General features: G+C 32.5%; 3 protein-coding genes across 4 annotated transcripts; 2 read left to right on the top strand and 1 right to left on the bottom strand.

The window, feature by feature from the left end:
* The first annotated feature begins 1,319 nt into the window (after positions 1 to 1,319).
* On the top strand, positions 1,320 to 6,388 carry LOC122278717. Its single transcript, XM_043088898.1, has 3 exons — positions 1,320 to 1,778; positions 2,294 to 2,975; positions 3,069 to 6,388. Exons 1-3 carry the CDS (start codon positions 1,320 to 1,322, stop codon positions 6,386 to 6,388), a joined length of 4,461 nt encoding a protein of 1,486 aa, XP_042944832.1.
* Positions 6,389 to 6,623: 235 nt separating this feature from the next.
* On the top strand, positions 6,624 to 8,754 carry LOC122278716 (replication protein A 70 kDa DNA-binding subunit D-like). Its single transcript, XM_043088897.1, has 7 exons — positions 6,624 to 6,770; positions 6,955 to 7,225; positions 7,294 to 7,390; positions 7,485 to 7,609; positions 7,692 to 7,770; positions 8,339 to 8,459; positions 8,596 to 8,754. The coding sequence occupies exons 1-7, from the start codon at positions 6,624 to 6,626 to the stop codon at positions 8,752 to 8,754; spliced, it is 999 nt and encodes a 332-aa protein (XP_042944831.1).
* A 3,633-nt stretch (positions 8,755 to 12,387) lies between these two features.
* On the bottom strand, positions 12,388 to 13,643 carry LOC122279689 (protein LURP-one-related 10-like). 2 transcript variants are annotated; one of them, XM_043090467.1, is made up of 3 exons: positions 13,288 to 13,643; positions 12,990 to 13,133; positions 12,388 to 12,718 (listed from the first exon to the last, which is right to left on the bottom strand). In XM_043090467.1, the coding sequence occupies exons 1-3, from the start codon at positions 13,543 to 13,545 to the stop codon at positions 12,500 to 12,502; spliced, it is 621 nt and encodes a 206-aa protein (XP_042946401.1). In that variant the 5' UTR covers positions 13,546 to 13,643; the 3' UTR covers positions 12,388 to 12,499. The 2 variants fall into 2 exon arrangements, with proteins under 2 accessions (XP_042946401.1, XP_042946400.1); XM_043090466.1 differs by having other exon boundaries at positions 12,906 to 13,133; positions 13,288 to 13,640.
* Positions 13,644 to 24,216: the final 10,573 nt, after the last annotated feature.

Genomic DNA, 24,216 nt, shown 5'->3' with positions numbered 1-24,216 from the left:
CTGGATGGATTTTTGTTCAAGGGTGAATATTTTGTTTTTCTATATAATAGAATTAAATACAAACAGTTATAAAATATTATATTATCTCAATATAATATATAAATTGCAAATTATTTATTACAAAATCATAACTCTCTTTATTTTTTTTCCTTAAAAAATATTTTGATTATATTTATCCATTAATATTTCAATATTTTGTTCGCTCAACAATAATTTAATTCATTCAAACATAATATCATATTAATTATTATATAGATATTTATTTTTACAAATATTTTTTCATTTGACATATGGCCAACAAAAATTTTGATATAGACTTTAATCTAAATGATGGTGTTTGCAAATTACTATAAAAAATAGTAATTTTAAATATATTACCACATTTAGACATTAATTTCTATCCAAATTTGAATTTATCAGGCTAAAAAATATATAGCCATAAATTCAAAAAAATATTTATGGCCAATTGTTTAATGGTTAATGTTTGTAAAATAAAATATTATATATTTATGTTCTTTATGAAACAAATTCTTTAAATTTTACATTTATTTAATTTAACCATCTAAAACGAATATACCAATTAAAAAAATAAAATCAAAATGAATACAAAGTTAATACACAATAGAAATTTCCATAACTTATTTCATATAATTCAATAGTCTAAAATTTCAGATGAAATTATCAAAAATTTGTTAGCAATAATTTTTATTAATTATTTTATATTTATGTTTAAAAACACTTATTATATTGTTTTTCATCAAAATAAATCACAACAAATTAAAACATTTTGTTCCCTTTATAAATTTTATAAAAAGTGATGATTTCAAAAAAATAACATAAGTTTTTCTTTTTCCTGTCAAACATAGGGATTACATTCTCAACTGAAAGATACAAATTCAGCAAATCTTATTTCGTGCTAGCTAAAGAAACTGTAAGTATTTATTGTTATGCATATTAAAAATTCTTTATTTTGTTTAATTCATGCTTTAAACTACGTCTTTTTTTTTTAACTGTTTGTTATTTTGCATAATAATTATTGATATAAAATATATACACATAAACATATTTATTATATATTATTTTATTTTTTATTTAACAAATATTTAGGAAAATCTAAATTAGATTACTTCGTAAATATTTTAGATTAAATTCTAATTATTCGTTAATTTACTATCTACTTTGTAGTAATATAAAATTTTCAATTTATGATTTGCTTTGTTAACATATTTTATGATGGAATTATACTTGTTAATTATAAAATCTTTACTTAAACAAATAATTAAATAAAATTCTTTTTCAGAAACAATCAACAAACAAAAATGTCATCTGAAGATTTTCCTGAAGACAAAAATGCTGAATTCATACAAAGAACAAAAGAAAAATGTATTCAGAAACAAAGTTGTAAAAGAAATATCATTCGTCTAGAAGAGTCAATACCATCTGATGCTGATCAAATGATTATATCAGTTGATGATACATTAGATGATCATCTCCAGTCTATTCGTGATATTCAAAATTCTAACATTCAACAAGTTCATGGAAAAAGACCCAGACTTTCTGGCCGTAATTTTAACATTATTAGAATGACATCTTCCCAAGAAACTAGCATATATTCAAACGTTAATATCCTTGGTGGAAATCCCGAAGAATCTACAGAATCAAATATCTCATTCAGTTCTTCAGCTACATCAAACTACTCTGTAGATTTATTGCAAGAAACATCAACAAACGCACCAATAGAGACAATTCAACTTTCTGAACAAGTTACGCTGCAACAGGTTTATAAACTTTATTTATTTTTCCTCATATATTTTATTTTACTGTTTTTATTAAATAATTAGTTTTCCCACAAAATAGGCAGTCCTTGTTGATCAATCAGAATCAAGTTCTCAAAGAGTTCGACCAAGATCTGTTTTTGGTAAGAAGTTAAAATATATTTAATTTCTTAATAATGTTACATTTCAATTTTATTTATACATATAATATTGATTGAAATTTAGTAATTCAATTATTTTTATTGAAATTTTTTATGTATTTTTTTTTTTACCCCAACTTAATAGGCAGATCACATCGTCATAATGTTGTGCATAGACAAATATTACAAAATGTTCCAGTTGAAGCTAATTTTTTACCAAACGTGCCACCTTGTAAACATTGCAAAGCGAAAAGATTCTTTCATGAAACAAATAGTTTCTGCTGTGCCGACGGATCAATTTCTTTGGCAACAAATGATGTTCCAGATCAACTTTATAACTTATTCGTTTCAAATACTGCTGAATCTATACAATTTCAGACATATGTTCGAACGTATAACAACAAATTTGCTTTCACATCTTTTGGAGTTAAGTTTGACAGAAATCTATGCCAAAGAAATAGAGGAATCTATACATTTCGAGCTCAAGGCCAGATTTATCATTATCTCCCCGATTTAGTTCCTTCAGATGGTCAACCTTCTAACTTGCAACTATATTTTTATGACACTGAACATGAATTTGAGAATCGCATTGTTGATTCAATCAGAATGAATCCTTCTATTATTGCTCAACTTATGGATATCCTTCGTGTAAATCCATATTCTACATTCTTCCGATCTATTGGTGATTTACCAAATTTAGAGCATCAAAAAATCTGTATAAAATCAAATCCTGGTTTGGATCAACGGGTGTTTAACGCCCCAACATCATCAGAAGTTGCAGCGATTTGGGTTGAAAACGATGATTCAGAACATTCAACACCTCGTGATATCTTTGTATTTAACCATATTGGTGGGAGTCATTTAGTTCAATATTATTTTGGTTGCTACGATCCGCTTCAATATCCATTGCTATTTCCTTTTGGTGATATTGGATGGCACCAAGGCATACAAAGAATCAACAAAAGAAGTGCATCTGTATCTACCAATAATTCCACAGCTGAATTACTCAATCCTCACCAATCAACATCAGCAGAACAATTACTCAGAAGAGAACAACAAGGTTAAATTTTTTACACTATCTTTTTTGTGTTAAAACTTATTATTAGCATATTTATTATACAATTTTTTAAATAATTTCTTATCACTCCTGTAGTTTTAAACCGAAAAAGAAAAGATCCAACTGTTTCTTGCCGTGAATATTATTGTTACAAGTTACAAATCAGAGAAAATCTGAAATCTATTCTTCTAATCTCTGGTCGACTTCTTCAACAATTTGTTGTTGATATGTACGTGAAGATAGAAACTTCAAGACTAGATTATTTTCGCTGCAATCAACAACACATTCGATCTGAATTCTATCAAGGTATTGTTGATAGCATTGATCTTGGAGAAACAAATGCTTCTAGAATTGGTAAGCGTATAATTTTGCCTTCATCTTTTATCGGAGGCCCAAGAGATATGAAAAAAAGATATATGGAAGCAATGACTTTAGTTCAACGATATGGCAAACCAGATATTTTTTTGACAATGACCTGCAATCCGAACTGGAAAGAGATTTCAAATGAATTGCAACCACATGAAGAAACTCAAAATCGGCCTGACTTAATTGCTCGAGTCTTTAGAGCAAAATTAGAAGACCTAAAGTATCAACTATTCAAGCGAGAAATATTTGGAAAAATCTCAGTATATGTATATGTTATTGAACACCAAAAGAGAGGACTTCCACATGCTCATTTTCTGATTATATTGCGTCAAGATTGGAAATTATATGCACCAGAATCTTTTGATGAGATCGTATCTGCTGAATTACCTGACAAAAACAACAACTTACATCTCTATACAGCTGTTATCAAACATATGATGCATGGACCATGCGGACATCTAAATCCAGCAAATATATGCATGAAAAAAAATGGTTGTTGCAAAAATAATTACCCAAAACATTTTGTTTCAAACACTGTTATTGGAAATGATTGCTTCCCAATATACAGACGCTCCAACAATGGAAGAACAGCCAGAATTAGAGGCCATGATTTGGATAATCGTTGGGTTGTTCCATACAACCCTTATTTACTTGCAATGTTTGATTGCCATATCAATGTTGAGATATGTTCTACAATAAAAGCTGTCAAGTATCTCTACAAATACATTTATAAAGGCCATGATCGTGTTGCATTCAATTTAGTTCCTGAACAAAGCATTCATCAAATTGACGAAATTGAACGATTTCAATCAGCTCGATGGATTGCTCCACCAGAGGCTATGTGGAGAATATTTGGATTTATTGTCAATGAAGTTCATCCTGCAGTTTATAGTTTACATTTACATCTTGAAAATCAACACCAAGTGACTTTCCGTGCTCATGAAAACTTAACAAATGTGATGAACTCTGATCTTTCAGCAAAATCAATGCTAACGGAATTCTTCGCAACAAATCAAGTTGATCAAAATGCAAGAAAATTATTATATAGAGAATTCCCTAAATTCTATGTTTGGAGTCAGCAATACAAAATGTGGACTGTTCGAAAAAAACAAATTGTGATAGGTCGAATTGTTACAGCAAATCCTTTTGAAGGAGAAAGGTATTATCTGCGAATATTATTGAACCATATAAGAGGTCCTCTATCATTTCAACATCTTAAGACTGTAAATGGTATTTTGGCTCCCACATTTCGAGAAGCAACAACCATGCATGGTTTATTGGAAAGAGATAATAGCTTGGAAGAATGCTTATATGAAGCCTCTTTTTATCAAATGCCTTTCAGTTTAAGAAGACTATTCGCAACAATTTTGGTTTATTGCAATCCGACAAATCCAAGAGATCTTTGGGAACGCTTTGAGCGAGATATGTCTGCTGATTTCCAATTAATTGGATGTTCTTCATCAAATGTTAGAACTGAAACTTTACACTCTATCTCCACAATCCTCGAATCAATGGGTAAAGACATTAATTCATTCCATCTTATTGACCAAAACATTGATTCTGATGAAGATGGATTTCTATCTAGAGAAATTGATGACGAATTGGCTATTCCAATACCAGAAGAAGACCTTCATGCATCAACACTGCTTAATAGCGAACAACAAAATGCTTACAATTCAATCTTGCAAAAAGTTTTATCAAATCAAGCTGCTGCATTCTTTATTGATGGTCCTGGTGGAACAGGAAAAACATTTTTATACAAGGCACTCCTTGCTACAACAAGAAAGAAACAATTAATTGCTCTTGCAACTGCTTCGTCTGGTGTTGCAGCATCAATCTTACCTGGCGGTCGAACTGCACATTCACGATTCAAAATTCCATTAAATGTCGACAAAAATTCAACGTGCAGTGTCAGTAAACAAAGTGGACTTGCAAGATTACTGCAAACAACAAAGTTGATCATATGGGATGAAGCTCCAATGTCTAAAAAAGAATCCATAGAAGCATTAGATAAAATGCTAAAAGATATTAATGATTCAGAATTATCTTTCGGTGGAAAAGTTATTGTCTTTGGTGGAGATTTTCGTCAAATTCTACCTGTAGTCCCAAAAGGAACAAGACAACAACAAATTGATGCTAGCTTGGTTTCTTCCTACATATGGCCTAAATTGACAAAAATTTATTTGACTGAAAATATGCGAGCAAGATTAGATCCAAACTTTTCAAGATACATATTGGATTTAGGGAATGGGCTACCACCAATTACAATTAATGAGCATGTCAAGATTCCTACAGCTATGTTAATTCCATATGAAAATAATGCTGCTTCTTTGGATCATTTGATAGATGCTGTGTTTCATGATATTTCTGATTATTCAACAAATATTTCAAACATGATGAATCGAGCTATATTGACACCAAAGAACAGTTATGTTGAAGAAATAAACACTTTGCTGATCCAAAGATTTCCTGGAGAGTTAAAACGATATTACAGTTTTGATGAATCAATTGATGCATCTGAGCAGGCAATCATGGAAGACTTCTTACATACTTTAACACCAAATGGACTTCCTCCACATGAGTTACTATTGAAAGAAAATTGCCCAATCATGTTATTAAGAAACATCAATCCTTCAGAAGGGCTATGCAACGGAACACGACTAATCTGTCGTAATTTTGATCGTAATGTTATTCACGCAGAAATTGCAGTTGGTCATCACAGTGGCAAAAAGGTTTTTATTCCAAGAATTCCATTTTTACCAAGTCCTGATGAAAACAGTGGTTTTCCATTCAAACGAACTCAATTCCCTGTTAAACTAAGCTTTGCAATGAGTATAAACAAATCACAAGGACAGACATTGGATTTTGTTGGAATATACTTACCTCATCCAGTCTTTTCACATGGACAACTATATGTAGCTTTATCAAGAGCTAAGACTATTTCTGCAGTCAAGATTTTGATACGACCAATCTCAACTGATGAACCAGAAAAAAACTGCACAAAAAATATTGTCTACACAGAAGTATTAACATTAGCCTCCTCTGATTGATGTTACACAGGTAACAAAATAAAATATTAAAATTTAATTTCAACTATTATAAATAAATTAAATATTTGTTACAATTTCAATTTTGCATTTTGAATCTTTTACTACTCCATTGTTATTAAGTAATTAATACATATCAATTTTTTTTTTTTACTTTTTATTCCATTGTTTACTTAATTACATTTCTTGTCCTTTGTACTTATAAATTTCATTTATTTCTAATTTATTAGCTTTCAAAATGCGGACCACTTATACGTCAATCAAAGATATTACTCCAAAGACAAGGGATTGGAAAATCAAAATGCTTGTAGTTGAAAAATCTCCCAAACGAACTAGCCAACACTCATCAGTCAAGTACCAAAATTTAATGTTGGTTGATGAACAGGTATGATTCTTTTTTACCTATTTACCATTTGCTGTAAAATACATATATACACACATTTTATATACCATTTCTTACATTTTTGATATAATTATATTTCATCATAAATTTTTTTGTTACTTTTTTAAAAAACAAATTTCTTGCTTATTATAAATACTAACAACTTACACTTTCTTATATGGCACAGGGAAATCGTCTGCAAGCAACAATATTTGGAAATGATGTTGATTCAAGGGAAGACACTTTACATATTTTTCAATCTTACTATATTATTAATGCATATGTAAAGCTACTGGATCCTAAATATAGAATGGACTCACATCAATATCAATGGGTTATAAATGCAAAAACAATCATTGAAGAAATACCAGAAAATGAAGATCAAGTTCAAATGCCAAAGTACAACTTGATTCCCATTGATGAATTGGATGCTTATAAAGATTCAATTGCAGAAATAGGTAATTTATTATTTTATTTTAAAATCTTTTTTTCATCAATAACTAATAATTTAAATGTTCTTAATCAGACCTCTTAGCAGTTGCCCTTCATATAAAACCCCCTAAAGAAATAACATTAACAAATGGACCAGCTACTCTTCAAGAAATCTATGTCATAGATCAAAGGTAAAAAATTATTTCCATCTTTAATCTTTTATAATTACTTTATAATTTTTATTTTATAAATTTTTTACTGATTTTCCTCATTTTTATGTCATAGCTTTAATCCAATCTCATTGACTATGTGGGGTCGTTTCGTTCAAGATGAATGCCAAAAAATTTCAGATATAATCGAAACAAAACCGATTATACTTGCAACAAAACTAAAAGTTCGCTCTTACAATGGTAATTTTAATAATTCAAATTCTTATTTACTGTTTTAAATTTTATATTTTTTAATTAATAATTATCTATGTTGATGAAACAGGCATGTCTCTTTCATCTCGACCAACAAGTGCTTTTACAATCAATCCTGTTATTCCCGAGGCAAAACCACTGCAAAGATGGTAACTCATATTAGTTACAAAATTTCTCGTTCATACATCTCTACTATAAACATTCCAATCATAATTTTTTTTTTCTTTCTTAAGGGTTGCAATTAATGATTCAAGACTTGAAACTATAATTGCAAGATCATTAAAATATCCACCTGTACCTTTATCCTCGGTTGGCATTCGACAAATAACAAAAAATTGTGACGTTGCTGCATTGTTAAAAAGTTTACAACCAATGGAGGTAAATAACTTTTCTTAACATTATCTTTAAATTTATATTCCTTCTTATCATATAAATATTTTTTTTAATATTATATAGAAAGCAAAATTCTGGATCAAAGGAAAGATAAATATCATAAATTTGCAACAAATCTTCTTCTATATGTCATGCACCAATTGTAACAAAGGAACTGGCCATAAGCAAAATGAAAGCTTCCTTTGTTATCACTGCAAACATCAAAGTATTGCTGAACCACGGTACACATTCTTTACATTTCAACAATTTATAATTCATTTCAAAATTTTCTCATATATTAATTTTATCAATACTTACAAAAAACAATACTCTGACTCTTTATAGTTGTCGAGCATATGTTGAAGTTGACGATGGGACAGGAAAATTACCAGCTGTTATGTTCGGTGAATTTGCAGAAGAAGCATTGGGTCATTCAGCCATTGATTTCATGAATCATACTGGAGAGGTAACTTTTTTTATTTTTACTATATTTTCATTTTAAACAAAAAAATATTATTTCTCCTTTAAAATATATCTTTTATTATACCTAAAATAATTCAACTATATATAACAATAACAAATAATATTGTTTTAATACACAGGAACATTTACCATTTATAGAAAAAATGGCAGCAGAGTGTTCAGAAAATCAATGGATGATTCAAGTTGCTGTAGACCCAGAAGTGTTCAACCAACAAAGACACAAAAACTTCAATGTTATTTCAATCAGTCCTGTCCAATACGGCCCTGAGTTAGAATAACAGCAAAACAAAAAAACAAACTTATTTTGTTGTGTATATCTGTATAATATTTTTGCGGACAAATTCCTGTAAATTAACCAAACAATGCAACGAAGCAAACGTGCATCGCACGTTACGCCTTGACTAGTATATATATATATGTATATATATAAGAGGTTATACTCGAACTTTGGTGATCATATTGCATTGCTTTTAATTACATAGGAATAGTACCTTGATAAATAAAATTTTGTCAAAACTACTATTAGCAAAAGGAAAAACACGTATATATGAACCACAGCGAAGACTCAGTGCCGAAAACTTTGGCATTCAAGATTTTCCTAATCTCGAATGACCCGGTAAATTATGTGGGGGAATTTGATTAAGAGATGAATAGGTGGCAGTATCATGTCCTTTGACTCTTATATTACCAAAGAGAGATGATATTTGCAATAATCGTAGAGTATATAATAAGTGTTGTGACTTATTAATAGTGGACTACACTCTTTTTTGAAAAGAATGTTTGGCACTTTTATAACTCTAGCATTAGTCGACAAGAAAACCATTGAGAAGTCAACTACCTTCTCTATATGCATGTATGCCGGGCATTATAGCAAATTAATGAGAGAAAAAAGTGACTGAACATCTATCACGCCATGTATCTGGGGTGAATCTTATTACTTGAAATCCATAAAATATAAAATCTAGATACAAAAATCAAAATCAAATATTTGAAAAATTCTTCCAAACAGAATAAACTAATTAAACACTGTAAAAGATTCTTTTAAATCAAACTTATCCACTTATATATGCCACTTGACATTTATCTCACGTTTCTATTATAATTCTATCACGTACCACCTATTCCAACTATCACAATCATTATGTATCTAAAAAAGTAGTGGATAAAGGGGAGAGTCCATCGACTCAATAAGTAGTGAACTTATACTAGTATGTAAATATGAACCAATTACAGAATGTAGAAATAATAAGTTGTAAAAAAATAATAGTGATATTTTTAGAACATTTCGTATAATAATATATACAAAAGACCCTAGGCATAGATGTATTGAACGATGTCAAAACCAGAACAGTGGCCATATTTACCGTTGTGGCAGGGTTATACATATCTGCGTTTAGCCAAACAGAACATAAATCACTATCTTATCATTGGAATGATGCATTCAAGGGTAAATTTTAACCCCATGCTAAGGTTGTTCATTCTGTAGATAGCCAAGTAGAATACAAGTCACCTTGTCACCAAGCAGAGTGTATTTATGTTTACCTTTTATGCAATAGTAAAGTAGAGTGCAAAAATTGCTCATGTGTATACCACTTATGATAAAATACCTCATTTTCCTTTCCAAATACAAAGAATAGTGTAGAAAATGACCAATGTTATTTTCATAACATAATATGCAAGTTTTTTAAAAATCAACCTTAATCAGTTTTAAACAAAATCTTGCATAGGAGTACTGCTTACCTGAACATTTCAACATTCTCTACATTTCCTTACAATAGTTCCTTCAGAATATCAATCGTCACCTTTAAAATAGGCACGTAACTTGTATAAATCTCTACTTAAGCACGTACTCGATGTTATAACTAGTGGCGGAACCACGTTTAGCATGGCCCCCCCAAAATTATGGAAAATTCAAAATAGCCCCAATATTCTAAGATTTTATTCAATATAGTTTTATAAATATAGAAAATGGCCCTCCCAAAAAATTTATAAACTCCATATACTTTTTAAAATTTTCTAAAATTTCAATATATTTAGAAATATATCTCTCCAATTTTTTTCTTATAGTTCCTGAATTTTGTATAATTTCTATATAATATCTATTTTCAAAGATGTGGTCTTATAAAAATTAAATTAAAATTAATAAGAGAAATAATAAACTTATTAATATGGACCCCAAAGTTTTTTGTTATACAATAATAGGCTTCTTAAATGTATGGAGTCCAAATTGAAATTAATACAAGAAAAATCATTCAAATCTGATAGTCTATATGAAAAATAGTTGAGGGGTTTTATCCTCTATACTTCGTTAAGTAAGAAAAAAATTTATTTAAAGTCTCAATTATAACACTATATGTTTAATGGGACACAAAAATATCTAGATTTTTCCTAAAACATAATAAACTAACTTACATACTAGAATAAAAGATGACATTCTAAAACATCACTTGATAGTTTTTATGAAAAAAATTAAATTCAAAATATTTCATTACACAAATAATAATGGATGTATATGATTTTATGAAACATTATCGTTAGAAATTTGAAACATATATTAAGTTATACTTATAGAAACTTATTTTTAAGTGTATGTAGTAAATTATCGAGATCTTATTTTATATATAGTAATATTTTTATGATATTTTAATTTCTGTTTATTTTACATAAATGTGTCACATGGTAAAAAAAAATTGGCCCCTCATCAAAGAAATTGCTGGTTCGCCATTGGTTATAACCTAAAGTACTTAAATGACCTAGATTCCTTATCCAAACATTTGTTTTCTCTTGATTTTATTGTATGAAATCATCACCAATAATAAACCATACGGTCAATATATACTAAATGGGAACGGTCATTTTTGTAATTTAGCCATGTTGGAGAGAGAGAGAGAGAGAGAGAGAGAGAGAGAGAGAGGGTCATATCAACGTGGGGCAACTGAGAGGGGTGGAGGTCTGGGTTGCGTCCGTGTGGAATGTGGAACCTAGCGGGAAGCTTGGACTAGAGGAGCTACGGTGGTTTTCAACGTGAGTGACTTACGGTTGGGTTGTGCATTGGCGAAGTTGTGCGTGGCAAGGGAAAAGTTGCAAGTGGTGGGTCATCAAGGTTTCGGTGGTTTTTGTTTTGATTCGAGGGGTGTAATCATGAGTTACTGAGCAGGATGGGTGGCCACATTGGGGCACGACAGTGTGAGAAGGGAAGTGGTCTGAACGTCCCATATGCACCATACATCGTGCTTTGTTTTATTTGTGCAAAACAGAGCGTGGCAGCCGGCCTCAGTTTCGGTTGGGGAAACAGGGGGTTATCGTGAAGTTCGGTATGGTGGTTACCGACATATATGGGGTGTTCTACGAATGTGGTGGCCGTGAGGCATACGGTGTGAGGCTTCCACTGAGTGCGGCGGTGGAAGGTTCACGAATGGGGTACGTGGGCATGGGCAGCACTAGTCTTCTTGTTTTTACCACTGTGTATAAGAGGGATGCCCATAGATACGTACCAAGATATTATTATATATGCTAGTACGTCTTCAAAATAGGCTTTTTGGGTTTACTAGACCTAAAAAGTAATTTTGTGATTTTAAATCTAATATATTGCACTGCTTTAAAATCATTATCAAACTCGTGAATTTCTTGCGAGCAAGCTCCCATACGAGAGGATGAGGGAAGATATCTATTTGTCGTAGGGACTTTCTGTTATTATATGTTTCGAACGTTTTTACATGAATTTGGAGAGAGAAATAGATAATAATATCTTGTGTACGTGTTTATAGTTTAATACAGTAGAGTCCCCGAATTTTTCATGCAGAGGCTACATCCACTAACCAACTTGACGAGATCGGGATTTTGACTTTTAAAAGAACTACCATGTCTGTCATCATGTAAATTGTAGTGACTATCTATTATATACCGATTTATAAATAGAAAAATTAGTCAAATATTATTAATAATGCATAGGCATCGTTGTACACGTGCAACACAATCACAATACTAGTTTAATACACTAATTAGTCCAAGCTGGACGCACATTCAACTAACTAGCGGTTCTACTCCAGCCACGGTCAGGCCTATATTAGCCACGGCCACGCCTATTCCGATGGCCTTTTCATCCCTCTCGCTTATGTGGTTCATGTCTTCTAGAATCACAATGAGCGCGACTATGAATGCAAAATCAACGTTAGGACGAATGGTTACCTTGTAATTGTCTTTTCCGATCAGAGCATTTCCAAAGGTGGTCTCCCTAGACATCTGCATGCGTTTTAGTTCCCACGATATTATTCAATTAGTTTCTAATTATATAGGTTCTTAAACTTTCAAGATCTAATTAATTTTACTAAATTACGAACCAAGTAATAGGACTTCTTCTCTCTAATATAAACATCATCACATGTTCGATTCATTGAAAACAAGCTATAAGCGAAAACCAGCTAATTACCTCGGCAATTATATTGATACGATCTCCAGTATAAATGACACAAGTTTTTTCAGCCCAAGTCCCTTCAACCAGGAAGTCGCATACCTTTTCCTCTGTGTTATTTGCCAAAAACACGTGTAACTTGGCCGTCCATTGAATCATTTCAGATCGCTTAACAGTAAAAATTAGATCATTGGGCTCTTTGCTTTTGCCCCTGTACACATTCCATCTGTGATGTGCAGTCATTCTCTACACAAACAAACATCATCGTTAATCGTAATTTCTAGAGAATATATAATTAAACGTTCGAATATGAGAAAACGTATAACAAAACCAAGACTTAGGGAAAAAGATGTTACATATGCTTATGATGAAATATATATTATCTGCCAAATTAATTAACCTGCTCTCGAAGAGTGATAATAGGATTTTCAGCATCATCAAGCAGAACACGCTCATCATGAAGGGTCATTAACTTTCTTTTCACTTCGAAAATGACGGTGCTGTTAGTGTCTATGACATCAAAGTTTCCAACGGACATGAGTTTTTTGACAACCGCAAGAATAATGGAGTAAGGTGCACAGTATTCAGTGGAGATGACAGGACGAGGGTTGGCAAACTGTGCGGCAGTTGGAACTGGAGCTGGAATTTGCTGAGCCATGATGATGATGAGGAGGAGGATATCGGGACGGAGAACTGGATCAGAAGAAGACTCGCTTATGTTGCTTGGGGCGACGTGGGGAGTGTTTTGACGGTACCCCTTGTGAACTTTTATACGAAAACAAATTTAAAGATGTATCTATCATGATGCCGTGTGGTCCAGTTCTTCTTTGTTTTTTTGTTTGTAAACCGAGTTGTCCAATTCTTGCTATCACTTGGCCGTGTTTTTGACCTGAAATATACACCACGCGCGTGTGGTTTTACTAGCGTATTTACACTACGTCTCTCTCTCTCTCGGCCGTGTTTTTGACCTGAAATATACACGACGCGCGTGTGGTTTTACTAGCGTATTTATTTGACTACGTCTCTCTTTCTCTCTCTGTCTCTGCGTTTATAGGACAGATATTATCACTGGACTGCTCGTGATCATGAATGAACTCGAAAATATATACAGCTTCCAACTGCGTAAAAAGTATTATTTTATTTTGTAACATCTCGTGATCTCCCTATATATACAAATGCATTTTACTTTGTATAATTAAAAAGTATATTACAAAGTAAAAAAGTTCTGTACAAGAATTTCTTGTTTGAACTCAAGTATTATATAATATGCTCTATGCAGGGCTCTAATTTTAGACTACAAATGCTTTACCTCTATTATATAAAGTTAAAATGATAAATCATCATAAAAAATTATAATTTTAACTATTATTTTTTAAAAAATCGGGTTAAAATTAGAAATTGATGTCTCGGAAGTAATTGTATATATTAGCGTGATTAAATTTATTTTCAAATCAAAATAATTTTATATTTTATAAATTAATATCTGTAAATATGATATATTAAATTTATTTTATCTTAAAAATCATTTTACAACTTAACTAATTGCATCGAGTTAAATCAAATTATATATTTATTTTTTAAGATTGCTTTCATGAACTAAATATATCTTATTTTAAAACATATTAACTAATGAGTAAGTATTAGGGTGATTAATGATAATGGGGAAAAAAATTGAAAAATTTAGTTGTAAGCATAACTGCACACTAATATGTACACTAATCTAATGTCATTGGTTAAAAAGTAGATTTTATTGAAAACAATGCCAATTTAAATTTTGAATAGGAAGGAATTAGTATTGGTACGTAAATTAGTATGCGACTTTGTTTGTACGTAGCAAAACTCAAAAAACATAGTAGGCCAAAAAGAGTGCTGATTTGTTATGAGATTAAATGTGGGCAGTTTTGTCTCCTCTTTATTATATATAAAGAATAAAAGAACAGCTATGGACACAAATAAATTACATAAAAATAAACCTAAAATTAACACAGATTCATGAGATCCGTTAGATCTATTTTATAATAAAAGTAACTCTACAATCTAACATATCACATCAAACTATGTCAGTTTCTAACTTTACTTTTGTATAATTTTTTTATAGCTAAAATATTTCTCAAAGAGGAATAAAGAGTACTGTTACTCTTGCCTCATTAAATTTATTATTAGTATAATTGTTTTTTCTTTCAAATATTTTATAAATATATTTAAACATTTTAGAAAAATATACTGTTACATTAATAGTCACTTCTTTAATTATTAAAAAAATTAAAATATCCTAATAGTAACTTTGAGATGACAAAATCATGTGTCAAGTATCAATTTCCATAAATATATATATATACACACTAGTAGTGGAGCAAACATCCCTTGAATGTTTGCTCTAGTTGTGAGAAAATAAGCTAATAATAAAATAATATACATGCCAAAATAAAGTAGCATATACATCATAATAACATACATGCCAAAATAAAATTATTTTCATTTGACTGTATTTTCATGTATTTTAATTAAATGATTATTTTATTTAATATAATTAGTGAATCTGTTGCTTTAATTTTAACATGTTTTTCATTGTATTATTTTATAATTTATAAGTTATGAAATTTATTTTAATGTTTCTTCTTGATATTAATTATTATTTTGCATTTAAATTACTCTTTACTTTAAATTATTTTATTATTTGGTTTAATTATTTTATTTTATTAATATTGAGCTGTAGTGTTTTTATTTAGTTTTTATTGTACTTTTTTACCTTGTTAGACTTCTATTTTCGAGCGGGCTTTGCTTTAGTGGAATTTTCCTTTATTTTTTGGGGTAGTGTTTTTATTTTGTTTTTATTTTATTTTTTTTTTTACCTTGTTAGACTTCTATTTTCGGGTGGGCTTTGCTTTAGTGGATTTTTCCTTTATTTTTGGGTCAAGCCCTTTTAGTTTTCGGGCACAGCCCGTGTACCTTAAGCCCAGGCCTTTTATTCCCTTAAACGGCGTCGTTTTGGTCTATGCCCTTATGGCTTTAATTCTTTCTTCTTCCTCTTGCTGGCGCCGACTACTTCTCCTCCATTTTCATTTTTTCTTCCTCTATTTTTCGTGTGCTGCTGCTGCTGCTTCTCCCTGGTTCTTCTTCCTCTCATTTTCATGTTTTTCCTCTGCATATCTGGACTGCCGAAGCTCCATTTTCATCTGGTTAGCTTGCTTTTTATTCCTATGTTTTGGTTTCTTTTTTTGAACAAACCAAGCATTTCTTCTCTCTTTCGGTCCCAGACCAAGAGAACAAAGCCACTGACCTCACCACGAAAACTACCGTTGAGCAACCAGCTGTGCCCAGCTACCCAACCTCCACCTAAAGCCACAGCAGCCCAGCAACACTGCACAGCTCTTCCCTGCACGGCAACAAACAGCTTGAAGCCTTTGTTTTGCTTCCTAAAAATAGAGTAAATGCTCCACCGTGCCTAACCAACGAGGGCACAAAGCTGCGGAGCCACCGGGAGGTTCCACCTTCGCATGCTGTCCTGGTTAATGCTCAGTCATTTTCTGTCATTTCCAGCTACTGCCATATTCATCCATCTCCTCGATGAGTAGTTCTCCCTCACGTTGATCTCTAAGGATCCAACGTTTCCGCCGTCGTGTGCACCACCCTCAACGTCGCATCTCTCTTTCCCTCGGTGTCGTTGTGTTTTGTACGGACGTTAAATGAAGTAGTGTAAAACTAAACATACAAGATACACGGAAACGAAAACGGAATGATAATTTACTGTTTATTCATGTAGCAATGGGATAGACACTTATTATTATAGAAAGATATTAATATATATATATATATATATATGAATATGTACTACACGGTGGTTCCTTCTCTTTTGCAGCTTATTGATTGCAAGTTTGGTATAATTTGAAACCGCTTTCAGCCATTCCTAACATATATGCAGGAATTGAAAACCACTGTAGCATAGCTCCATAAATTTACTAATAACCATTTATTTCTCTTGCATTATCTATTTAAATCTTAATTCTTTTTAAAATAATTAATAAATAATACTGTATTAGTTAAGATAATAGGATGAAAATGGTACAAGAGTAGTATTTTGTTGCTTCTTTTTTTTTTTTTTTTTTTTTTTTTTTTTTTTGTATTTTTTGTTTTTTTTGTTTTTTTGTTTTTGAGGGTTTATGATCACTCTTTCATAGCTTTAATTCCCAAGCAGCTTGTAGATTCTCCAATTGATTGTTTTCTCTCATTTGGGGATTATTAATTGTTAATTGTCAATTTCATAATATATACAATCTTTTCAAAGATTATTGCTTCTGTATTGGCTTCTATGATGCTTAAGTTGAACCCTTTCAATCAAGCTGCTTTTGTTTGGAGAAGAGTCAGACTAATAATAAAACCGATTTCTATTATGCGTATGGTATCATTGATATATATGGCTAAGGTCTTTTATAGAGTTAATTCATGGCCTTATACCTTCCTTAGGTTCAGATCGAGTCTTTTGGATTCATTAATGTTGAATGTTACTTTAATATGATTCTCAAACTTTCTGTGGGTCATGTATGGAGCTTATATATGTATATATGCTCGATACTTTGCCTTTGCTTGAGGTCTTCTTTACTTTGTCTCGTATATATAAATATATATATATATATATATATATATTGTGCTTAATGAGGAATCATTTAGTCAATTAGGTCTTTAAATTCTTTTCTTTATGGCTGAGAGTAATAATAACATTAATATAAAAAAATATAATATAAACCATGGGGAAGACCCCAACAAACAATATCCCAAACACTAGGTTAGCACAAAGCTAGCAGAAAAGATAAAACAAATAAAGGGGAAATGATTACTAAAAGTTGGTCCCATGTTTCTTTTTTTTTTTTTTTTTTTTTTGATAACAAGTCAAAACATTCATTCATATCAAAGAGTCCTTACAAATAGATTTTTTTATCAAGCCAAATAGCTTGACTTACAAAAGAAGGACATGAATCCCACCACATAACAATATCTTCAACTTCCCTTGCATATCTTGCCAATTGATGGGCAGCACCATTACCCAATCGATGGACATGCTCAAGTCTTGTTTCTTCAAACCCATGCATAAGCCTTCGAATATCTTGTAAAATGAAATCAAATTCTGTTAGACATTCAGAATCTTCATTCAAACAATTGACAAGAATCAAAGAATCAGATTCTAATATGATTTTAGGTACCCCCCACTGAACACACAGTTGTAGGCCTCTCAACAAAGCAATGGCTTCAATAAATACAGCTGAAGAAACCTCCCTTTCCACCTTACTTGCAGCTACCACAACATCCCCATTATGATCTCTCAAAATAACCCCAACCCCAGCAGAAAAAGAGTCACTAAATGTAGCACCATCAACATTTAATTTCAGACAACCTATGGGAGGGGGATGCCAATACACAACATGATTGATCCTTTTATCAAACCCATGAAAAACCTGCACCTTAGTATACTCTTGTTTTAATGGCAAAGCATTATTAACAGCAGTATTTATATTCAGAGATACATCCTCATAAATAAACTTGTTTCTCCTATTCCATAGTCTCCAAGCAACTACCAAAAAAGTAGTTAACACATCATGAGAACCTCTATCACGAGCCAAATTTGCCAAATCCCAAAAAGAGAGATCAGAAACAATCTCACCCAATTCAGGACAATAATCCATCCACACTTGTCTCACATCATTGCAATAAAATAAGGCATGAGCAGCATCTTCAACACAACTAGAACAGAAAGCACAAATATCATTCTCAAGCACATGTTTAAGTTTTAACTTCTGGAAAGTTGGTAGTTTTTCGTGGCACGCCCTCCATGCAAAAATCTTAATTTTTTTAGGGAGTTTCAGATGCCACAAACATTTCCAAAAAACTGAAGCCAAGCTTTCCCTTGAGTGCTGCTCCATATCATTGGAGATATCCTGCTGTAACATTCGGTAAGCACTTCTAACTGAATAAATTCCATTTTTCTCATGCACCCAAAACAAAGAATCTTCAGCATGAACAGAAATATTAAGCTGCAGAATTTTCTGAATCACATTTGGATTGAATAGAGCTCTTAAAGCTTGTATATTCCACCATCCCATATTGATATCAATCAAAGAATGAACTTTTAAATCTTCATCAACCTCAGAATTATTGGGGGGTAAATAATAATCAGGAATCCATGGGTCTTTAAAAACATTGACAGATTTACCATTTCCCACTCTCCACCTACACCCTCTCTTCAAATCTATTATAGCTACCAAAATACCCTTCCACACATATGATGAATTATTTCTGAGTTTGGCTTCAAACAAACTTGTATTGGGGAAATATTTGGCTTTAAAAACACGATGCACGAGGGAGCCCTCATTCCTTAGAAGCCGCCAACCTTGTTTAGTTAAAAGAGCTAGATTAAAAAGATGTAGATCTTTAAAACCCATCCCTCCTCTAAATTTAGAGTTACTTAGCTTCTCCCAACTTACCCAGTGAATTTTATTCCCTTGCCCCTGATTTCCCCACCAAAACTTTGCCACCATCATCTCTAATTCTTTACAAAAAGACTTTGGGAGCAAAAAACAACTCATAGCATACATAGGGATAGACATTGCTACTGCCTTAATGGTCCCATGTTTCTTGGTATATATAGATAAGTAGTCAATAAAATGTCACCATTTGGGTAATTTTGAGCTCCATCCAGTAGTACGTGTAGGTATTGAATTGTTGTAAATTAAGTGTGTTCTGTAAGATTGTGGCTGAAGCAGATATGGTTGAACAATATTAACCCTACGTTGTTTGAAAAAGATCAAGCAATAACTAATAACCTTTTGGAGAAGCGGGACACAAAAAGTTGCTAGAGAGTAGAAGAGCTGCTTGCTGACACAATGGGAACACGCTGCCAGTCGTCAAAATGGGTGTCTGACTAGGGTCCTTGGTGGAGCAAAGTGCTAGTAATGATCTTCCCGATTGATCAATGCTTGTGTTGTCAATTTCCAATAATGGCTTGCCATCTTGGTGCATATTTGAGCTTCAAAGTCTTTGAAAAAAAATGCCAAATGCAAACAAGGATACACTAGAAAAAGAACAAATACGGGAATAACTGGTGATGGAGGATGACTGTGGAGCACAACCAACTCTAATTCGCAAAACACTATCTCTACTTATTTCTTAAATCTTCTTCATCTACTAGAAGAATAAGCATTGTTGCTATCACTACTAGTTTCAAGGAAGGCTTTAATTTCTTTGACTTATCTTGGAGCTTCTTCTTATGGTACATACTGGAAGATTGACTGCACCATATTTGATCATTTAAAGAAAGTTGCAGGGTGGACGGGCGTGTATACTTCTCTAACAGCTAGCTAGCACTACAAGAAAATTTAATTTTAGAGACGAATTTTGTTAGGAACGAATGAAATTTCATCCCTAAAAGTACTTTTTTGAGACGATAATTTAATTTCATCCCAAAATATGGAAGCTTTTTTATTTGAGTTCAAACAGAGAAATATCTGTTCAAACTAGACCTACTAAGACAAAAAATTTCGTCTTTAAGAAGAAAAACCGTTCGAACGGTTTATAGTATGTTAGAACTATCTGTTTATGTTCGAACACATTTATAAACTATTTGAACACTTATAAAAAGAGTTCAAATGGTACACTCAAACATTTTAAAAATAAATATTATTTGAATTTATTAACTATCATTTTCAAATGATAAAAAATCTACCTATATGGCTTTATTATTATAAGTGTTAAATAAAAATATATCATATTCCTAACAATTTTATATAATTAATTTAAAACTTAATTAATAACTTTTCTATGATAAATAAAAGTATGCAATTTAAAAAACATTACTTTCTACAGAGTGTCATGTTTTATATTGTCACAAATTGTTAATATATAACAAATAAAAAAGAAATATTAATTAAATCCACAACATGTTAATTACAAAACAAAAAGTCAAATAAAAAATAAAACTACAATGTCATATTGTCCAAGTCCTCCTGGATGACAGCAATACGTCCCTTAAACTCCTGCAATCAAACCATGATAGGCGCAGTGATCCTCTTCATCTACTAGATCAAAAGTGTGCGATGCTCATCGAGGAGGGATCGTAACTCTATTTAGTATCTCCTGTAGCCTGTCTATCACTAGCAACATCAGTAGAAGCTAGATCACGCTCCGTGCCACCATCTTATGCCGCTAGAACATTAATGCGAGCTCTCCCAAGTGGCCCTCACTCTTGCTGAAAGTGATCTTGTTGAGGGGTCGGATCTATGGTTGCCTCTGCTTTGTCATCAGCACATTAACCCACAATTGGACTAGGAGGTTAGAGATCATCAAAGCATATGATAGACTACCTCAACTCGAATACCATGACTTAGATCGAATGCGGAGTAGGAAGTACAAAGACAGATCAATCGGATTTCCTCGTGCTATCTGTAACATAAATCGAGCCGTTCGATGCCGAAATTAGTCTTGTGTTTCCTTGAATCAATATTATGCAACACAATCAAACTCAACATGTAAAAAAATGCAACAATCAACCTGTTTGATCACCTTGCTACCATCATATGGAGGAGCCAACTCGTCATGTCTCAAGTGACGAATCTTGTCGTCTGTTTGGGTCATTATTCCTTCTGCTAAATCCTCAGCCATGGCAATTTTTTAGAACAACTCATTCAAAAAAAAAAAAAAAGACAAAAAGAAAAAAACTAGAGATGACATTTAGTCATTGTGGGAAATCTGGTCACCTTCGAGAAAGATGCTATAGGTTGATTGGATTCATTCACTAAGCCCAAGCAAGGCCAATTTCCCAACAATGTTCAAGCTCAACATTCTACCAATCAAGTGCTCTCTCCCATCGAGGCAAAAGAGTCTTTCATAGTACCTTAGTTGTCCCTAACTCAGTCTAATGCTAGATAGAATAACGATTATTCTGTAGACTAGTCTCAACAGATAATTCACAGGGAAGAACACAAGATATTCACCCAAAAATACATAGAAACACCTATGATATCAATTCAAAATTATCAAATCAAAGAATATCCAAAATCAGCTCACGAGCCGGGCTGTATAGCTAAAAATCGTCCTCATTAGAATTTTATCAAAAATAGCAAAATCTCAATAATCATGTCAAAATTAAATACATAATAGAAGAAGTAATTTGCCAAAAATTGGCCCAAATTGGGTTCAGAATCACTTCCTAAACGATAAATGAAATATTACCATAAAAGGAAAAAAATAACTAAAAATAGAGATTTGGAAGGAAAAATAGTGGATTTTGACCTAAAAAAAGATGCACTCTAAGTATAGGTTAGTGGCCACGATGTGCATGCCGAAAAGAGTTTACGAATTGGGGTCATATATGCAATTTTGATACCCGTAGCTAAAGTTATGGCCAACATACCGAAACGCACTCAAAACTACCACAGTTAGGAAAAGATCATGATTACCTGTCATCTTTGCGCTGATCTGCCAACTCTAGGTATCTTAGTGCCATCAACATGCAATCTGAAAGCTCAACATCATCTAACTCAGATCCTCCTGCATCAGTCACCGTGGGTTGGAAAGAATTCGTCCTCGAGTTCACAGTAGCTTCATTGGAATCCACAAAACAAAGACTCATGTGTTTGACATTAAAAACATTAGAAGTCCTCAAATGATTGGAATGCCGCAGCCTGTAGGCTTTATCATTGATTTTCTATATAATCTCACAAGGTCCAATCTTCCGCTCCTTAAGCTTATTATACTCTCCAATAGGAAAACGATCACGAGTTAATACCGCCCAAACAATATTACCAACATCAAAAAGTACTTGACGAAGATGACTATCGGCCTGAACCTTATACTTGGCATTGCTCTCGTGAATGGCTAGCTTCACCTGCTCATGGATGCCTTGAAGATGTTCTACCATCTGATTTGCCTTGTGACTCGAACGACCTACATGCGTGATTGAGCTTAAATATTGCATATTTTATATATTTAAAACCAATGTATTTTAATTGCTTCGTGACATTATTATTGGTTTTAAATGGAAAAATGGTTAATAAGCATAAATACGAGTTATGATTTTTAATTGATTAATAACATGTTTATGCATAATTTTATAACTATGATTTAATTGGGAAATATTTCCTCACATATAGAACATATTTTTGATAATCTATTTTTCTTTTAATTTATTTTTGAGTGTTATTTTTCTCTCCTTATTTTCAGCTTGAATAAAATTCACATGGGATCCAGTTGAAACATTTGACCAAAAGCACATGCTAATTGAGAGGAAATACAAAGAAACATGCAATGTTAAAGTCTAAGAAGGGGGCTGAAACTAAGTGGAGGCACGTTGAAAGGAAAAACAAGTGAAAATCACAGAGGCTGGTTTGGACGGGAGTGAGACGTAAAGACGGAAAGGGAGGCTGTTTGGTGGATTATGTAGAAAAAGGCAAGAGACGTAAAGGCGTAGGGGAAGGGATTGGATGATATATTTTTTCGTATGGAATTGGACTTGAGGCGGCAGCTTGTTGATTGTTTTGGCTTGACTTTTATGTGAGAATCAAATATTTGATGTCGGTTGCTGCAGCTAAAGTGGACTTGATTGGATGATATTTTCACGTTGGCTTACTCTATTTAAGGGAGCTATTTAATTTTATATGACTCACTCTATTCTGGTACATGGGGGGACGTTGGATTAGAAGGTGTGTGTCGATCGGTTGAGAGAGAGAGTCGGTCAGTGGGGATTTGAAGGGACAGTCGGTGGTGATTTATTACGGGGGAGTTTTGAGGTGTGGATGAAAGTCTATAGTGAGGGACGTGGGAGTGTGAAAGTAAGGTTTGGAAAGGGGAGTGTCGGTCAGTTTCATTGGGAGGAATATATTATTTTCTGAGAGAGTGGAGGGAGAGTTGAGTAAAGTTGGACATGTAGGGAGAGGGACGTTTTCCAGAGAGAGTGCTTTTCGTTTCCAAGGGAAAAACGTGTAGAGGGGGAGTTGAGGTGTGTAGGTTGGTTGGAGTAGAGTATTGACGTGAAGTGGGAGTTGAGGGAGAGTCGGTTGGGATTTATTTTTTGGAGGAAGTTGGTGCTTGATTTTATTTTTCTTGGAGAAATTCGGACGAAGAACGGACGAGCGACTGGGTTCATTTCTATTTTCTGCAGTTCAGCGACGGCGTGAGTTTTATTCTCTCAGCGTCGGCTGGGTTCCAGATTTTATTGTTTCTAAGTTATTTTTTAGTATTTCTTGTGTTTTATTTTAGTTTTCTTATGGAGAATATTTATGTAATTTTTATAGCACTTGTGATGAACATGGTTGGCTAAATTTTCATACTAAGGTTAGAGGTG

Source organism: Carya illinoinensis, chromosome 10, assembly GCF_018687715.1.
Source record: "Carya illinoinensis cultivar Pawnee chromosome 10, C.illinoinensisPawnee_v1, whole genome shotgun sequence".
Classification (NCBI taxonomy): domain Eukaryota; kingdom Viridiplantae; phylum Streptophyta; class Magnoliopsida; order Fagales; family Juglandaceae; genus Carya; species Carya illinoinensis.
The sequence above is the reverse complement of the archived record's forward strand: the minus strand, read 5'-3'. Positions and strand labels throughout refer to the sequence as shown.